Raw genomic sequence first — 18,249 nt, forward strand, 5'->3', positions numbered from 1 at the left:
CTAGGCTTTATTCTTTCCCAGATATGAGGTCCTTGCAAATTGCAGATGAGTTGTAGTTGTAACCATGGTGATGCTGATGAAGACCGAAGTGCACCTTTGGATAGCATGCCTTGAAGTAAGAATACTTGTCCTGAAGTTAATGACGTCAGAACTTGGTAACGCTTCCTGACGGGGATTGCCATGGGCCCAGTTTAGTAACGAGGGGTTTAAATCAATAAAAGTGCTCTGGATTTGGAGTCAGACTTGACTTTGAATGGATACCCCTCACTCCCAATTCCAGCATACACACACACACACACACACTTGCTATGCAACTTTGGATATTTAATTAACCTCTGCACCCCCCAATTTCCTCATTTGTAAAAATACCAGCGTGATGGAGAGGATTAACTGGAGCCCCAAAGGACAGCACTTTCCACAATTCGGGGCTTATTGCAGAGTCTTCACAATGCCCATATAAAAATAAAACCTCTCTCTTGGTTTGCGGTTCGTTTCCTTTTCGGAGCTGGGGTCTGGCTGGTATGCAGGAAAAGCAGAAAGCATGTCAGCTATGTTATCTGCTTGTCATCACGAGAAGAGCCAAGTGGCAGGCCCGGGATGGAAACACATCCGGAGCACTGGGGTGGGCCTTGGAATTCTCCAGTGGAGACTCCTAGATAAGGAAACGCCAAGGGCTGGGGCTGCTGAGTGACTGGAAAGGGACAGGAGGGTGGACCGTAGCTCCCAGAGCCCCCAAATAAGGCAGGACATCGTTTGCCTCTGCTTCACCCAAGTGCACACATCAGCAACCAAGGCAGCCCACCCCACATCAGCCCAGCGTCCCCTGACCACCCGCGGGAGAGGAGCCAAGTGCAGAGTTGAGTGGCACCACCAGGAAAAGCCCAGCAACCACACTTGGCTTCTACTTTCTGATGTGATTTCTAACCTCTAATGGGTCCTCCCATTCCCTCTTTTGCCTAGCCGACAGGACAGACAGCGGTCCTTGGAAGGCAGGGTGGCTCGGAAGGTCCCCAGCGCACCCCCGCCCTGTGCACTGTGCCTGCCCAGGTCGGTTGTTCTGCGTCTAACCCAAACTGGCTCCCCAGGGAGCTGTTCCCTTGTGCCTCCACAGGCCGCTTCCTTGCCAGACATTCCTTTTCAGTGAGAGGACGTTTTCATCCCCTGGTAAACAATCCCCAGCCTGCACACAGCCCAGAGGGTGCCTGTCCCTCTTCACGCTCTCCCCTCAGTCCTGAGCCCATTCCAACCCCAGAGGCGTCAGTCTGCTCTATAAATTCCTTTGTGAAACCTGAGCTTTGCTCTGAAGGGAGAGCAAAGATCTTGGAGGGGTTGCAGTCCCCCTCCTTCCCTCCACGATCTGCTTGGGTTGGCGGTAGCAGAATATGTTTTTCCAAACAGCCTCTCCCCTCGCGTGTGTGAACTCAGTTAAGAAGGCATAGCCAGGCTCCTGCGAGGGAGAGGCAAGATCACCTCTCTCGCAGGTCTGCACAGGAAGGGGATGCTCTGCCTGGGGGGATTTTTCTGGTTAGAAGGGTCGAGCCTGGGTCTCAGGCTGTCACTATTGGGCGAGGTAGGGCTTCACTCTGAGTAGACTGGAGAACTAAGCAGCCCCCAGCCCTGCCCTGGCAGCTGGCAGAGGTCGTAGTTGGCTGGAGCTGCATACGACTTTTGTTTCAATCATGGTAGTTTCCTAAATTATAGAGAGAGAAATTAGAAAAAGAGGGCGGGGGAGGGAGGCAGGAGATATCATCAAAAGCAAAGTGGGAAGAGTAAAGGAAAGAGAAGGAAAGGAAGAGACCTTTAGCTCGCTGGACTTGGACTGAGCCGGGACATCTTAAGCCCGATATGAAGTTCCCTACCTCGCTGCTACCCTTCTCTTGCTCAGAGCCTCCTGTGTGCTCTTGTATTTTAGCTATTTCTTAATAGATCATTTAATTCCCAGAATTTGGAAATGAGGTAATAAGCCACGAACTGGTAATCATCTTTTGAAGGCAATATGTTGTTTCGGTGGTGCCGAAGGAAACAAGATGAAGCAGCTTTGTTGTCAGACTCCCAGTGTCACTGTCTCACATGGTAACAGAACACATGGTCTGCTGGACCTCGCTATCCTCGAGGTTTAACAGACGTTCCAGGTGGCCGAACCAGTGTTTGCAGACTGATGCTTACGTTTCTAGAACAGTAACATCTCTGTGCCTTTCGCAGCTTGATGGTGGCAGAGGCCAGAAGGCAGGTTACGGGTGGTGAGTCTCCTTTCCCCAACCTCCCCCACAGCTGGCGGCACCGAGAAAGGATGCAGCTGAGTGAGCACGGCCCCCCGGGAGCTGCTCTGCAGCCTGCCTGTGGCTCCAGCGACGCTCCCGAGGCTGCCAGTCTGGGCACCTTGCCGGGTCGACTGGCCCACGTGCCGGCTTCTGTCCTCCCCGTCTCACCCCCAAGCTGGGGCGGTCTTCCCTTTCGTTCATCTTTCACTAAATACCTATTTATTATTGAGTGCTTACTGGGTACCAGGAACTGCTCTAAGTGCTTGGCACTCATCAGAGAGAGAAGCCAGCATCTCTTGCTTCGTGGAAATTACTTTCTACGGTTCCTATTTTACAAACATGTGTACTTTAAAATTTTTGAAACACGCAGAAAATTGAAGAAATTGTATGGTGAGCACCTAGATTCACTATTGTTCATATTTCACATTGTGCACGCTCTCGCCATACCATTCGTGTGTGTGTGTGTACCATTTGGAAGTGTGACATCTCATTCCTAAATACCTCAGAATGCACCTCCTAAGAACAGCCTCCTACGTTCCCACAAAACCATCATCACAAATAAGAAAACTATCATTAAGTCAATAATATTGTCTAAAGCAGCACCCACTTTATAAGTGAAAAAAATAAACATCACTCACATTTCTACAAATTATCCCCAAAATATATCCTCTGGCTTTTGTGTTTTAGATTTCAGGAGCCAAACAAAGCTCATTTCTTTTTAGTTTTTTTTTTTTTATTTATTTAATATAGAACAGTCCCTCAATTCTCTTTCATTTTTCCCCCCTAGTCATTGATCTCATTAAATGTCCTCCATTCGAGATTTGCCTGAATGCTGGCTCATGGTTGGATTGAGGGAAAACATTTCTGGTGAGAGTTTTACATGACAGAATGAATGAATTACATACATGGGTATAACCAACTCAGATGCCACTTGCTCTGAAGTATATAAGCAGGGGACAGGACTGGATATCATTAAACTCTGTCCTACAGTCCAGAAGTCTAAGTTCTGAAGCACTTAACAGTACCTACTTAGGAAAACAGTTTTGGGCCAGGGGGCAAAGCAGTCCATGTAATATTTCAATGGCAGCAACTTCTCTTTTAGTTTTTCCTCTTGACTAGCAAAATCATTGTGAAAAGTACTCAATAAATGTTTTGGATGGTGATGGTCTTTCCTGAAGTTTGAATGAGACAAACAGATCAACCTCCTAGATTTAGGTTAACCATAAGAAGCTGTGTTGTGGTGAGATTTTAAGCTTCAGAATGTTTGCAAAGGGAGGTTTTAGTCTTTGGAGTAAGAGAGCCCCATCTGCCTGAGCCTGGCCCTTTCTGCGGGTCAGTGAGTGGACTGTTCAGTGTTTTACTGGCCCTAGATTTCTCTGACCCCCAAAGAATCCAGAGTTAAGATGTCTTACAGAGTCTTCTCTTTTATCAGAAAACTCCAAACTACACCAAGAAAATGTTTTTTCCAATGTTCCCTCTTGAAGTTAGACATTTCATTTTAAAAATAATTCTCCCCTGCTTTAATAAATGCCTAAAAAGGTTAAATGGATTTTTCTCTCTGTTAGCAGTCTCAGAAGCACTTATCTCTCATCCCAAGTACATGTCCTATGTAATTGGCTGTGAAGTAATTCCAAAGTTGCCTCAAAATCTTTTCAGTGTTACTATGACAATCAGACTTCATTTTAAGAAACCACTTCAATGCCAACTCTCCATCATTTTGCTGTCCATTCAGTGACATTTCATCTCATGAAGTAAATTTGGCTTTTCCGAGAGTTGGGGGGTGGGGTGGGGTACAAGCAGGAATCATTTTGCAGTCAGCTTAACTGATTCTCTCCCACCCAAGCATTCTACCGGAAGTTGTACTGAACAGCCACCCATCCTTATCATAGTCTCAGAAGGTTGATTATCAGGAGCTCTGCTTTACTAAGACCATGGGAATTGGTGTAGAGGCCTAAACAAGGGGCTATTGTTTGGGGAAAGAAAAATTTTAATAGAAACTCACAGACAACCTTCCTGACCACTTATCACACCTTCTCCATGGGGATGGATGCCAGCAAAGGCCTGAGCTTGGCAGGGGGCTTTTCAGAAAGAATGAAGCCTTATCAAAATCCAGATGGGCTTGGGAAGTTTGGAAGAGCATATTCATAATTGCCATTGTTTGTGTTTGGTTTCAGCCCCATGCTGATTTTGAAATTTTTACTCCCATTGACAAAAGGTGTGAGCTTTGTATGTTTATCAGATGGGGGCATAGCTGAAATATGCTGGGCTAGTGAAAGCTTTATGGACCCTTTCCTGTTTTGGAGGCCTGGGGGGAAGTTTGCTGTCTTCCTGTAATGCTACCATTGTGTGTATCTACCTCTTGATTCAGTAATTATGAGACATCAACAAAACTTTAGAGCCCTGGAAATCACTTTGACCAAAGCTCTCCTTTTATAGCTTTGGGATCTGAAATAGTTAAGAGTTGACAAAGGACTTGCTCAAGTGGACACAAGGCAAAGCCAGGATTGGTGGCCAGGTTCCCTGATGGCTCATCCCATGCCCTTTGCACATCCCCTTAAATGCTTCCCCAAGACCGTGTGAACTCTAGTAGGGCAGGGGTATTTTTGTCTCTTAAAAGCATTGGTCTATCTCAGCTCTGGAAGAGTGCCTGACACATAGTGGGACTACATATTGAATGAGTAAGTTTTATGTGTTTATTTCCCATAGTCATAGGTAGTAAAGGCAGAGTCTTTAACACCCAAAATTCTAAAATCATGGCAAGGATGGCTTGACTGTCTATTAAAACTTCAAGAGTGTATTCCTGTACATGAACATACAAATTCATGTAAACCTGTACCCTGGAGTGGAACTCCCAATGCTAGGCGGATATTAGAACCAGCATGCCCTCACAAATGATTCTAGGATGCACCTGGACTTCAGAACCTCTATCCTAGGGAATGTAAGTTCACCCCTGATAAACCTTAATTAGATTACACCTGTTGAGGTTAGTCAGCATTTGAAGGACTCTAACACTCACACTTCAGGGAAGGCAACCACATGCTCTTTAACTATCTTTACCTCCATTAGTACTTGGGTGGGGGGGTAGTTCATTAGCATTAGAAATGCTACAATTTTTCTGCATTGAAAGGAGAACTCCACAATATGGTTTAGTAGTACGGAACCCAAGAATCCTGCTGAGTCTCAGCTAAAGATTTACATAGCCCCAGTGTGTCAGGCACTTTCTATGCCTTGGGAATCTCAGGCCTAAAGTGAGTGCCAGGACAGATCTGTGTTAGGCCACACATGGAGGGAGCTGTGGCCTGAGCAAACTACAAAATCAGCAGAAATTTGCTGCTCGAGTGTGGTTTCGTTGGCTTCAGGGGAGCCTGTCATGCCAGGCACTGTCCAAGGGCCCAGATGGACAGAGGGCTGGGCTCTGTTGTGTCTATACAGCAGTCCGGTGGCTGTTTTTGCTTGGTGGCTGATGCCGGTATGGATATATGGCAGAGTTTGTTCTGGGAAACATTATTCCTGAAACAAGGCACCTGCCGTAAGGTATGGGAGGGAGATGTAAGGCCTTCACCTACCTTTAGTGTCAGATGGCCGCTGATATCCAAGAAAAGGAGCCTTCTACTGGGGATGGCCCAAGTGGCTTAGGGTAGTTTGTGTGCTTCCTATCCAGAGCCATGGGTAGAAGAATCTTAGTCTTGACTCTTTTCCTGGAGAGGAGGTGAAAGTAGATGCCACAGTCCTGCTCACTCCGTTCCTGCTTTTCAAATACAGGTGATTCAATTCCTGGTTGGCAGGGGACGGGAAACAAACTTGAACCTTGTTTATGACCTCTCTTTGGCATTTGCAAGCGAGTAACTGAGCCATGGCTTGGCTGTCAGGACACTTGGATTCCTGCTCAGGCTAAGTCAGCCATTTCTCTGAGCCAAGAAAGGTGAGTAGCAGCTGGGACTGGGAAGGCTATTAAGAGCAATGGCAAGATGAGCAATTACAAGTACAATGGCAGAACACGGAGTCTTCCACGTCAGCACCTGGCTGCCTTGGAGCACTTCTCGTTAGTATTAAGGTGGTTGTTCTAAGGACAAGGAGTATTAATACAATAAAATTTGGTGTGCTATAAAACACCTTTGGTTGTAGCAAATAAAAGTGATTATCTTGAAAAAAGCCAAAATGTCCATAAATAGGAGAGCAGTTATATAAGAAAAGGTATGTCAACACGTGCAGTTGTTTAAAATAATGAGATTGTGCTAATGAAAACCTTTAAGACATGTTACTGGACTGGGTAAAAAGCAAATATCAAATCACCGTTCAGTATGAATAAGTAACATTATTTTAGCCTTTAAAAAATAAATGTGTATATTACTTACAGAGTTAAAAACATAGTAAGAAGAAAAATGGAAAGTCTTAGTCAAAGTATGATGCCTTAAATTTCGAATTTTACACAAAAAACGAGGTTGCCCCACAACTGACCTATGGCTTATGAACCTGACTGGTGACTGGCCACCTCTGTCAATTCCTGGGTTAACGCAATAAGGGCTGTAGGCCCTATTTCTCTGCCTCTCCCTTTGTCCAGTGATAAATGTTATCATTTCAGCCATCTACGTGTGTGAATCCTGAGGGTAGTGGGAGGCTCATGAAGGACATCTGTGAAGCCCAGGGGCCATTCTGGTTGCAGGTGGTTGACATTGACTTCTAAATGACTAAAGAACCAATAAGGAGTTTGTTTTCATCCACATTGGTTAAGAATGGGTATGCCTGGTTTGAGGCTATGATAAGGTCAAACACACGATTTCAGAATTTACCCCACCAGATGAACTTGTACAGGGAAGAAGTTCCTTAAAGACAAATGACAGAGAACATTTCTATAGATGAGAAGTTTTGTATTAATTTTGATGAGTAAAACTATTTGAAAATACAATTTCGTTTCACATGTTGTGAGAGAGCTAAATGTAACTAGAATCTCAATCTCTCTCTCTCTTCTTAAACACTTATTTATTTGAAAGAGCTACAGACAGAGAGGGAGAGATCTTCCATCCACTGGTTCACTCCCCAGGTGGCTGCAGCAAGCTGAAGACAAGAGCCTCATCTGGGTCTCCCACATGGGTGCAGCGTCCTAAACATTTAGGGCACCTTCCACTGCTTCCCCAGGCCATAGCAGAGAGCTGGATCAGAAGTGGAGCAGCTGGGACTCAAACCAGGGCCCATAAGGGATGCCAGCACTGCAGGCAGTGGCTTTACCCGCTATGCCACAGCACTGGCCCCCTAAACATTCTTTGAGGGGATCTGAACTCTGAAGAGCCTTTTAACCAGCCTTGTTTGGGCCCTGAGTGAGTCTAGGAACTGGTCCAGGAAATATGCTCTAGGTTCACTGATTTTCTGTTTCTGTTGAATGGGATCAAATCTCTTCCACGAAGCATCCACCCGCTAGCAAGTTACCTAACATTTCTGTGCCTTGGTGTCCTGTCTGTAAAAGAGGGGCATTGTTCCTGCTCAAACTTGGTGGGCAAATAGCTCCATACCCAAGACCCTTAACCCACAACCTTTCTTTAAAGGTATCTCCTAGGGTCGGGCATTTAGCTTAGTGGGTAAGATGCCCATGTCCCATGTTGAAGTACCACTGATTCCTGGCTCTGGCTTCTGACTCCAGTTTCCTGCTACTGCAGTTGCTGGGAAGCAGCAATGACAGCACAAGTAGCTGGGGTCCTGCCACCCATGTCGGAGAGAACCTGGATCGAGTTTCCAGCTCCCAGCCTTGGCCCAGCCCAGCCTGTGGTGGGCATTTGGGGAGTGAACCAGCAGATAACAGGGGCTTGTGCACTCTCTCTCTGTATGTCTCTCTGCTTCTCAAATACATACATACAATCTTGTAAAAAAAAAAAAAAAAGATGCTCTACTCCATGTGGCTCAGGCCTGGAACAAAACGGCAAAGGAATGCATGGTAAGAAAAGCTTTCTGGCTACTTCTCACTTGGCTGAAGTGGCCAAAGGAAACAGTGTTAGCTGTGTCCATCCCAGAAGGCCAGGAGGTTTCCTTTCATTAATCCCCTTTTAGGACAGAACATTAGGAAACCAGGACCCACGATATGGGACTGGTGCAAGGGTCCCTCGTGGTCAGTGTTTTGGTTTTGGGGAAGAGGGGATCGACTACATGCTCAGAAAGTTCCAGAAACGCCATCCATGAGCAGATCACTTCAAGAAGGGAAGACAAGAACAGCAGCCCTGTTGAATGGAGGGTCTGAGGAGAAAGAGACACAGAAAAGCCAATTAACACCCTAATTAACACTCCATTTACACTCGTCTTCCTCTCCCCTGCACAAGTGGGTGGATTTAAAATTGACTTTGATGGGAACCATAGTTTCCTCCTGAGCTATAAAGAGGCCTAACTATTCTTCATAATTCAACACCTCAGGGAGGAGGACCTAGAAACAGAAGTCTTTTTCATCCCTCTCTAGAGCAAAGCTCATCACCGCCTGGCAAACCTGGATGCATCAGTACCCTCTGGGTGCTCTGAAAAAGACAGATTTCTAGGAGTCAACCCAAACTGACTCAAAAGTCCCTGGAGTGGGACTCTTGGGTCTGCATACTTGACAATCTCCTACAGAGATTCTTTACTCCAAGAAAGGCATCCGAGAACTCTGGCTCAACGACCAAATCAAGGTCACACTGTGCCTAATGTCTGGTCTTACGTAATCTACCTCTGGACCACTCTGATCCATTTTGAAGAGAAAACGCTCAGTGAGTGTGCTGCTTGGGAACACACTGAGCACGTCATGTGCTAATTACGGCCAGTGACACCTTAAAATAAAAGTGCATTACTGAACGCTTTCAGTTTCTTGTAATGATGGTAAGGTGTCATGTCATGAGGCCTTTTTAGCCCCAGACATCACTCCAGAGAATTCCAAATAGATATAGATAGACAAGTGCCATTAGGACCCGAACGCTTTCCTCTCGGGCTGTTTACCCCCCAGAATAGGATGTCCCGCAGCAACACTTCCCCCATTCGAAGTGTCGGTAAGTCTGGTTATCAGAAAGATATGACTGGGAGTGTGATACGCAGGGCATTCGCATTTTCTTGATAGGTTAGTCATATGAGAGCTGACAAAGAAGGAAAAAGAGCAGTGATGTGGTGCAATATTCACAGACAGCTGTCCCCTGGCTTCTCGATAAATAGGATGACTCGCATTGCTGAGCTGTGTGGTCACTGCTGAAGGCATGGCCCTCTCACATTTCTTCCTGATTCACATATTCAGGGGGAGGTGGGGGAGCTTGTCATCCCCTCCCTCTTGGGCTTCCCAGACACTGAGTCTGGAATGAAAATTCACCTGCCTCTGAGTTGGCTACTGGCAGGGGGGCAGGGCTGTTACTTGGGTTCCCAGGTTGGAAGATTATCTCACCCAGCCCAAGCTATATAAGCCAAGCAGTGTGGAGGGGACCAGCAGGGCCAACTCCAGGGATTCATTCCACAGGAGAAAACCACACAGACGCACTCCAGCCAACATGATGGTACTGAAAGTAGAGGAGCTGGTACGTGAGATGCCTTGTTTTTATGTAATGAAAACTAGTTTGTCTTGGCTTTTCTTTGAAAATTGAAATACCCTTTTCTTTCAGGCATAATACAAGAGAACTACGAAAATGTCATATATACAGAATTTTGGTTTATATGATAAACCAAATGAAATTAGGAAAAAATGGAGGGGACTAATTAATTCTCTCCCTATTTCCTATTTATTATTTTCTCCTTTGGTTTTATTACTAAGGTATGGACTCACATGTAGTTATCAGAATGCCTTAGGTAGACATTTTATGGCAGGTAGATGTGTTTGGAAAATCTGTAAGTCAAGGCCAGGACCTACCAAGGTTTTCTACAATGAAATAATTTTAAATAAGCAGAGGGGCATTTGTGATTAAGCAGATTAATGGTAGAAGGAGCTACGTCAACTCAGCGTAAGCCTTGATCTAAGAGGAGAGGCAAGCCCCTGGATGTGGTTGTAGCATATCTGCAGCTCCATATTGCAGCCTGGGATCTGAGAGTGCAGCACACGCAGCGGCTCTCCCCAAAGAGGAAGGACCGCAGGCCTCCTGCAGCATCCCCTGACGGACACCGCTGCTACTGACCCTGCCGTCTTCCTCCCCTGCAGGTCACAGGGAAGAAGAGCAGCAACGGGGAAACAGGGGAATTCCTTCCCGATGATTTCAGAGATGGACAGTATGAAGCTGCTGTCACTTCAGAGAAGCAAGAGGATCTAAAGACACTCCCGGCCCACCACGTGAGCCTGGCAGAGCAACAGTGGGAAAGGGAGAAACAGCGAGAGGCAGAGGTAAGAACCTTCCACTGGGTCTATAGCTGGGAGGTTGGGGCTGGTGTGGATGGAGGTGCCGGAGATGAAGGAGGAGAAAGACACAAGATAAATGCAGCCATTGCAAAGATTCCAACCCACAGAGAGGCAAGTTTCATGGAACAGGTTTGGGAAAATAATTCTTCAACTAAATTATGACTTTTGGATTCTGAATCAGTTATTCAATGTGCTATGACCATGTTTTGATTGAGAGACAGACTCCAAAAGGTAAACATATCCAGTGAATTCGCAATGTCACATGCCATCTAGTTAGTCCCTCTTTTTCTTCAGAACATGGTTTGCAGCCTGTTGTTCAGTGTTGGGCTGTGCCTGCTTTCTGTGTTGACGTAATCTGTGCTGCTGAGGAAATTCTCATTACCTGCTCACACAGATAAAATGTGCATTGGTTAGCTGTGGTGCCCGGGCAGTCTGCTTTAGAGATCCTGCTTAGTGGGCACTGATATTGCAGTGTTTAGTATGTGTTATTAGATTCTTTTGGGTTAATAAAACCCAATTTTTGAGCATGATTAAATAGACTACAGAAGTCTGGGGCTTGTTTATAGAATGAATCATAAAATCATCACTTAGGGATCCCATTGTGTCTCCAATTAGTCAAGGGCTGTAGAAGTAAAGGATGGTAAACATGAAGTTATTTAGTTGAAAATCTGATTCCCCAAAACTTGAAATCACTAAATGGAAGTCAGAGATTTATTTTAAAATGTTTGATTTTTTCTGTTCACATACTTGCCTCAGACCATGCAATGTTGTTTAGACACCGTTAGAATGCTTGTCAGAACTCCCCACATTTTTGAAATATGGATTTCTTTTTTTAGCTTAAAAAGAAAAAACTAGAACAAAGATCAAAGCTTGAAAATTTAGAAGACCTTGAAATAATCATTCAACTGAAGAAAAGGAAAAAATACAGGAAGACTAAAGTTCCTGTTGCAAAGGAACCGGAACCTGAAATCATTGTAAGAGCTGTTTGGTTTTTGTCTTGCCATACACCCAGTGCTGTGCTACAAGGGGAAACGTGTCTGGAAGGGTCTGATCAGATCCTGGAGAACTCATGGTAGTTCTCACATGATTGATTGATTGATTGATTTTTCTTTTTTTCGCTATAGACCGAACCTGTGGATGTGCCTAGATTTCTAAAGGCTGCTCTGGAAAATAAACTGGCAGTAGTAGAAAAGTTCTTGTCAGACCAGAACAATCCAGATGTCTGTGATGAGGTAAGGCTCATCCAAAGCACTGCAAGAGCCATCACATTAATTTTGTGTTTCTTAGGCTTTCTGGCAGCCTTGCCAGTATGGTGCCAGTCTTGCCATCTGAAGCAGTTCCCCCAGCTGTTGCCATACATGCCAGTAGCATAACTGAAGAGTGTAATGATGCAAAAAAAAAAAAAAATTCTAGCTCAGTACTATGGGTTGCTTGTTACTGGCACTCAGATACTTAGAGCTGATTTTTCTGTGTCTCTGTAACTTTGTAGATCCTTGGGATAATCTGCTAATAGGGCAAGTCCAGAAAGCCATCTTTGGAGGAATACATTATCAGCATCATCTTTGGTTAGATCCAAACACATCAGTACTAGACGTAGACTCTGGAGTGGAGTTCAAATGCCAGCCCCGCTGCTGCTTGGCTACTTGATTTTGAGCAGCTAATGTGTATTTTCTAGACCGCAGTTTCCTTATCTGTAAGCACAGGGCATTGGCATGAAATAAAGCCTTAGCTGGTCCAGCTCTAGCATTAGCATCATCCATACGAAGACAATTTACCAAAGATCACTAATCCTTTTGTATTATTTCCCCCATGAACTGCAATGTGGGTGGAGGGGCACTTGATAGGTTAAGCCAAAAATATGCCTCCTATTCCCTTAAACAGGAATTGCACACTTTTTGATAGTCAACCTAGCAATAACCCCAGATAGAAGAAAACTCTGTGATCTGCACTGGAAATGCTACAGGAAGGTGCAAAATGCAAGAATGGGAAATGTCATCATTTAGGTGGTTTTGAGCCTTTAAGTTCACATTTCCTAATGTTGACCTTTGAGCACTTAGAAATTTATGTTGCAGGAAGTTCAAATCTTAGTTGTGGGATAATTGTTCTAATTCTGTAATTTCAGCTAACTTAGACATTTCTAATTCATAAAGAAGCACTTGGGTTTCTATCACTTAGGTCATCATAGACCCCAGCTTCATACCTCTTAAAGGATTTGTGCACATTTTTATATGCATTGCTATCTCTTTTTTTAATCTCTATTCTGACAGTATAAACGAACAGCTCTTCATAGAGCATGCTTGGAAGGGCATTTGGCAATTGTGGAGAAGCTAATGGAAGCTGGAGCCCAGATCGAATTCCGTGATATGGTAAATATATTTCTTTGCTTGGAAATGAGCCAAAGTAAGTAAACTATATGAAGCTCAAGAAAACCGACAATGAAAAACTGGCCGGATTGGATTGAAATTGATCTGCGAGAAGTAGGCAAAAGCTCATTTCTCCATACAAAGGAAAGTTGGGAGATGAGGCTAGGTTGAGTGAAAAGTACTTTCCATACATACTGAAAAGGAGTGGAAGGTTTCGAAAGGGGAAGAGAAGGAAGTGAAAACTGTTGAACCAAATTCAATATCCTAAGAAAGTGGGGGCATTATCAAGTCGGCAGCGTTACTGAGAAGTATTGAAGTCGACACTTGCCTTTCAACACCCCTGTTCTTCCATTAAACATGGCAGCCTGCTCAAGGCCTCTTGGCTGCCAGCAACATAGAATTCTCTAGCTATGCACTGTATGCAATAGATGCCAATCGCCATGGATGAGATCTGGGGCAGGCTGCATTCTAAATGAACTGCATTTATGGAAAGTAGCTGCTATTCAGACCACAGTAATTCAGCCGCTGTGATATCTACAAAGACTAGTACACAGTGCATTTTATGAACTAACGATTGAGCTGGGGAAAGGCTTCATTTATTTAAATGAAGTTCAGTTTGACTTGATAGCAAAGTGGAAAAGAGGCATTAAAAAATCCAAAAGAAGTGGCCAAAGTCAAAGAAAAAATACACTGGAAAAAAAAAAAATGAAAGAAACAAATACAAAGTTTGCATGGGAAGACCAAGTCTGAGTTCCCTGCCCAGGTTCTTACACTGTGTCCTTTCGCCTTCCTGTGCAGCTTGAATCCACAGCCATCCACTGGGCATGCCGTGGAGGAAACCTGGAGGTTTTAAAATTGTTGCTGAACAAAGGTGCAAAAATCAGCGCTCGAGATAAGGTTATTTCCCCTCCTCCTCCTTCCCATCCCCCTCCTAGCCCCACCTCTCCATTGAGGTCATCTGGAAGCCCCTGCTACAAGCAGGCACCCTGGCCACTGCTGCTGGCACATGCCTTGGGGTCTGGGACAGCTCTGTCCTCACTCCCAGGGCATCAGCAGCCTTTTCCACTTTTCCAGTTGCTCAGCACGGCGCTGCACGTGGCGGTGAGGACCGGCCACTACGAGTGCGCGGAGCACCTCATCGCCTGTGAAGCAGACCTGAACGCCAAAGACCGAGTAAGTAGTCGGGCCGCGCTGGGCCTCCTACAGCTCCACTGCTTATCTGGACTCACGCCTACCAGCCAGGGTGCCCTTTCAGGGCCGCTTGCAGGTTTCAGGCTCACTGAAGCCTGTCTATTCTGCTCCTCTAGGAAGGAGATACGCCCCTGCATGATGCTGTGAGACTGAATCGCTATAAGATGATAAGGCTCCTGATTATGTACGGTGCCGACCTCACCATCAAGAACAGCGTGAGTACTCAAAACAAGGGGCACTGAATGCTGATTTCCTAATTTCCAGAAGCATCCCTTAAATACTTAACAATATCCCACAGTGCTAGTATTTTGGGGCATCTCTGGGTGGTTTAAATGCCCCTCCCCATTTCCATGAGGATGCTGTTAACCTCCACAGCAATACAGGTTGCATGGGCAGAGCCAGGAGATGCCATAGTTACTGCTATGACTTTAGTGCTAATAGTTCTTTGAAAATTTGGTCTTAAAGAGAAATATACAAAGATGGCCCAATTTTTCACCTTCAGAAAAACCTGTGTCAGACAACTCCAGTTTTCCTTCTGAACTAGGAATACGGACATTCACCATTCCTGAAATGGCCTAGCAGTCCAGTGGTCAGTGCAGCCAATGAAATAAAATTCACATCCAATCAATATCCAATTGATTAATATCCAATCAATATCCAATGTTACCATTTTCTTCCAGGGAAAACTATGCTTTTGCCTAAAGTTTTCAGATAATTTCCATCCATCCTCCACTTTAGTTTGTCTGCCTTATCTCTCAAAATAATTTTCTATATTGAGGCTCTGAAAATTCTTGTATAAGTACATATTAATTTAACTTCATCTGTGAGCAGGGAATGACACCAACTTTTCCTCAGGGTACCAATTCCAAATAAACATCATCTGATATGAGTTTCAAAATATCACCCAGAGGAATAGGGATAAGTTACTGAAGAAATTATTTTGAAGATTTTAGAGAATCACCTTCCAAAAAAGGGGAAAGAACCAAATCATCTTACAAACACGCATAATTTCCTTCCTTTATTTGTGTTACTATGAGACTGAGAGGAATATTTTATTAAAAAAAAAACCAAAAAACTGGCTCAGTGGCAAGAACAGATAGGAGTAGTGGGTGGAGACTCCTTGGGATGAGAAAGTGTTAACAGTAGGATTCCCTAGTGCATGATACTAGAATTGGTCTCTCCAAGTCATTTTTGAAAACAATAAGAAAAAGAATAGATTCCAAATGAAGTCTGCACAACTGCAGTACATGTGAGGATTTTTTTTTTCCCCAGGCAGTGAGACACTAGCAACAGAGATAAACAGCATACGCATTTGGAGAGACTGTGTATCAGGAGATAAACTTTAACAGAGAGGGCTGCAAGGAATTTATGGAAGAATAACCCAAAATGCACAAAGAGCTCATGGCTCTGAATTATCAGTTCAACCTCAGCATAGGGTTCTGGACCTATTAGTGTCACTAACCTAGTGGACTGATGATCTCCCCAAAGACCACGAAGCTATCACGTGGTTTCTTAAAGGGGATTGCAGACACCACACTCTGTTCTATTGTTGTCTAAAACTCTGTAGGCACGTCCGCTGAGGAGTGTTCTTTAGGAAAGACACTACAGAGATGGGGAAGTTCCAGCATGAGTTACAGAGTCACTATCTCAGATACTCACAGGGGCCCAGAGCAGGTCACGTACATAACTTACATGGGTGGCTGCTGGGGTCTGTGCATGTAACTCTTTTAAAGATGGTGGGTGTTCCTCAGCTCAGTCCATTGTTGTTCTGTGGCAGAATTCTACCGGTTTTTCCACAGAGGTCACAGATCCAGTTGGGAAATTTCTTGATATCCAATTGTTGCCAATTAATTCTAACCTCTAAAGAAAAAAAAAAAGCTTAAGTGGTTTGGGCAAAACCAAAACGTGTCTGTAGACTTACTGGCATCTCAAAGCTTCCGCTTTAAGGAAACACTTTGGAAGGAACAGGGATGGAAAATATTAGGACTTCTCCTATCTGAATGGTTGTAGTATTTGTAAATATCTTGGGATGTGTGCATAAGGGAAATCAAAATTTGATCTAAAAAAATTACTTATTCACACATCGTAGACATCAACTCCAAGAAAAATAAATTTACTGGTTCACAGCATAAATCCTGCCAACTGTGAAAAACCTGCTCCCAGGAGCACCAATAGTAACGGAGCAGCACCTGACTACTTAGGCTAAGGTGCTGAAGCAGCTCATTTATCACTAGGCCTAAGCAATCAATCCAGATTGCTAGGACCTGGTTCTTGACCAGGAGGGATACTGTCACCTCCAGGGGCCCTTGCTTTAGGGTCCTGGAACTCAAGAGGCAACTTTGAATTTAAAATGATGTGGGGGCACTCTTGCTGCTTACAGTCCAGGGCCCAGGGACTTTACTAATACCTAGGATAGTTCCATAGGAAAAGAATAAGTGCTAATTTAAAATGCCAAAGGTATCTCAGTGCGAAAGAGTGAAGGGCTGGCTGGAATATAAACTGCAAGTCATTCATAGCAGAAACCACAGAACACTGATCACACATACCCCACCCTTCCCTCATTAAACATACATGCAGGGAGAATGGAGTTTTGATGCCTCATGCCTGGCAGTCAAGTTTCCATCATCTTTTTTGATTAGGCCGGGAAGACCCCAATGGATCTGGTGCTAAACTGGCAAAATGGAACCAAAGCAATATTCGACAGCCTCAAGGATAACTCCTACAAAACCTCTCGCATAGCTACGTTCTAAGGAAATGAAATTCTTTCGTCAGCAACTGCTCACTGGCATTTTGAAGGCATGGCCCAAAACAAGAGCAACGAGCCAGCGCCCAGTGTCTGTCAACTTGCTGTGAAGCTGTAATCATCAAAGATTCAAGAAAGCACAGGGTTATGGGTGTTAAAGTTTCCTTTAGCAAATCTCACTCTATTTAATTTATTCCAGTTTATTTATATATTTCTTTGATGATATTGATATACAGACCTTCGTGATAATCCACTTGGTAAACAAAGCTTAATTTGTATACAACACTTTCAGAGCCTTCCATAGGTAGTTCTTAAACCATGTGACTGAGCAATGCTCAGAGCACCTAAGTAGATGTCATCTGTCGTCTAAGACATTTCAAGGTGTTTTCAAAAGACAGGGGCGGCTGTTGCAGCCCTCTTTTCTTCTGATTTTTAATACTGAAGATTGAATGAAGCAATGAAAGGCATGTAGTGACAGGAAGGGAATGAGACAATGAAAGCGATTCTGTGAGAAGGATGGGAAAGCCAACCATTTTCCCCGGAGGCCTGATTTTGTTTTGCTTTGTTACCAAATCACACAGAGTTCCAAGGTGAAGTGTAAGTGCAGGGTAGGGGAAGGTGTGGCCTACGGGGCCAACAGGACTGAATTTGCTCAAAAAAGATGAAAGGCAATGAAAAGTGTAAATGTGTAAATGTATATTGTGTTGTATCTATATTTTATATTCATAATAAAAGCAAACAAACACTAAGTCTCTTTTTAAAGTTATTTAAAAAGTGTGAAAAAAGGACATTTGGGAGGGGGTTTGTTCATTGTTGTCCAAGGTTTTAAGATTGGCGATATCCTATACAACAGCACTCTTGATAATTTGTTAAAATGCAGATTCTGATTCTGCCACCTTAGATGGGGCCCGAGACTCTGCATTTCTGAGAAATTCTCAAGCGACAATGGCACCTTGCAATGCCTCCTGCACTCTGAGCAGTAAGGCTAAGAAGGTTAAAGATACAAAGGAGTTCAAGTTCTTTCCATCTCATTGGTGTGGGAAAAAGAGACCCCTGCTGGGCAGAATGACTCTGGCAAGTTTAACAAATACTCCCTAAGTTCCCAGGGCCTGACCAGAGGTTAAACAACTGTGGCCAGGGGCTGGCAGTGTCAAAGGCCTCTCATGAGAACACACCGGATCAATGCTTTTGGCCTTCAATAGGAGACTTGTCTTGGCAGGTGCTAAGAACTTCCTGTGGTGAGAAAAACAAGATTGTCCCTGCCTTACTGTCCTGGAATGAATTAGTACTAAAGAAGTAATCAGAAATATAGTTATCAGCCTGACATATGTGCTGTGTGGGCTTTTTTTTTTTTTTTTTTAAGTTTTATTT

At 44.2% G+C, this 18,249-nt stretch overlaps 1 protein-coding gene across 1 annotated transcript; it reads left to right on the forward strand.

Annotated features, from left to right (window-relative positions):
- Nucleotides 1–9,660: 9,660 nt before the first annotated feature.
- On the forward strand, nt 9,661–17,627 carry ANKRD1 (ankyrin repeat domain 1). Its single transcript, XM_062215053.1, has 9 exons — nt 9,661–9,772; nt 10,387–10,566; nt 11,418–11,555; nt 11,706–11,813; nt 12,849–12,947; nt 13,743–13,841; nt 14,019–14,117; nt 14,252–14,350; nt 16,775–17,627. Exons 1-9 carry the CDS (start codon nt 9,746–9,748, stop codon nt 16,883–16,885), a joined length of 960 nt encoding a protein of 319 aa, XP_062071037.1. The 5' UTR covers nt 9,661–9,745; the 3' UTR covers nt 16,886–17,627.
- Nucleotides 17,628–18,249: the final 622 nt, after the last annotated feature.

The sequence above is a fragment of the Lepus europaeus genome, chromosome 17, assembly GCF_033115175.1.
Source record: "Lepus europaeus isolate LE1 chromosome 17, mLepTim1.pri, whole genome shotgun sequence".
NCBI classification, from domain to species: Eukaryota; Metazoa; Chordata; class Mammalia; order Lagomorpha; family Leporidae; genus Lepus; species Lepus europaeus.

What these genes read in the sequence shown, in the direction of transcription:
- ANKRD1 (XM_062215053.1), top strand. Translation starts at nt 9,746, where the DNA reads ATGATGGTACTGAAAGTAGAGGAGCTG. An exon ending in AACCGGAACCTGAAATCATT is followed by an intron (nt 11,556 to 11,705) that starts GTAAGAGCTGTT and finishes TTTTCGCTATAG; the next exon opens with ACCGAACCTGTGGATGTGCC. An exon ending in ACCTGAACGCCAAAGACCGA is followed by an intron (nt 14,118 to 14,251) that starts GTAAGTAGTCGG and finishes CTGCTCCTCTAG; the next exon opens with GAAGGAGATACGCCCCTGCA.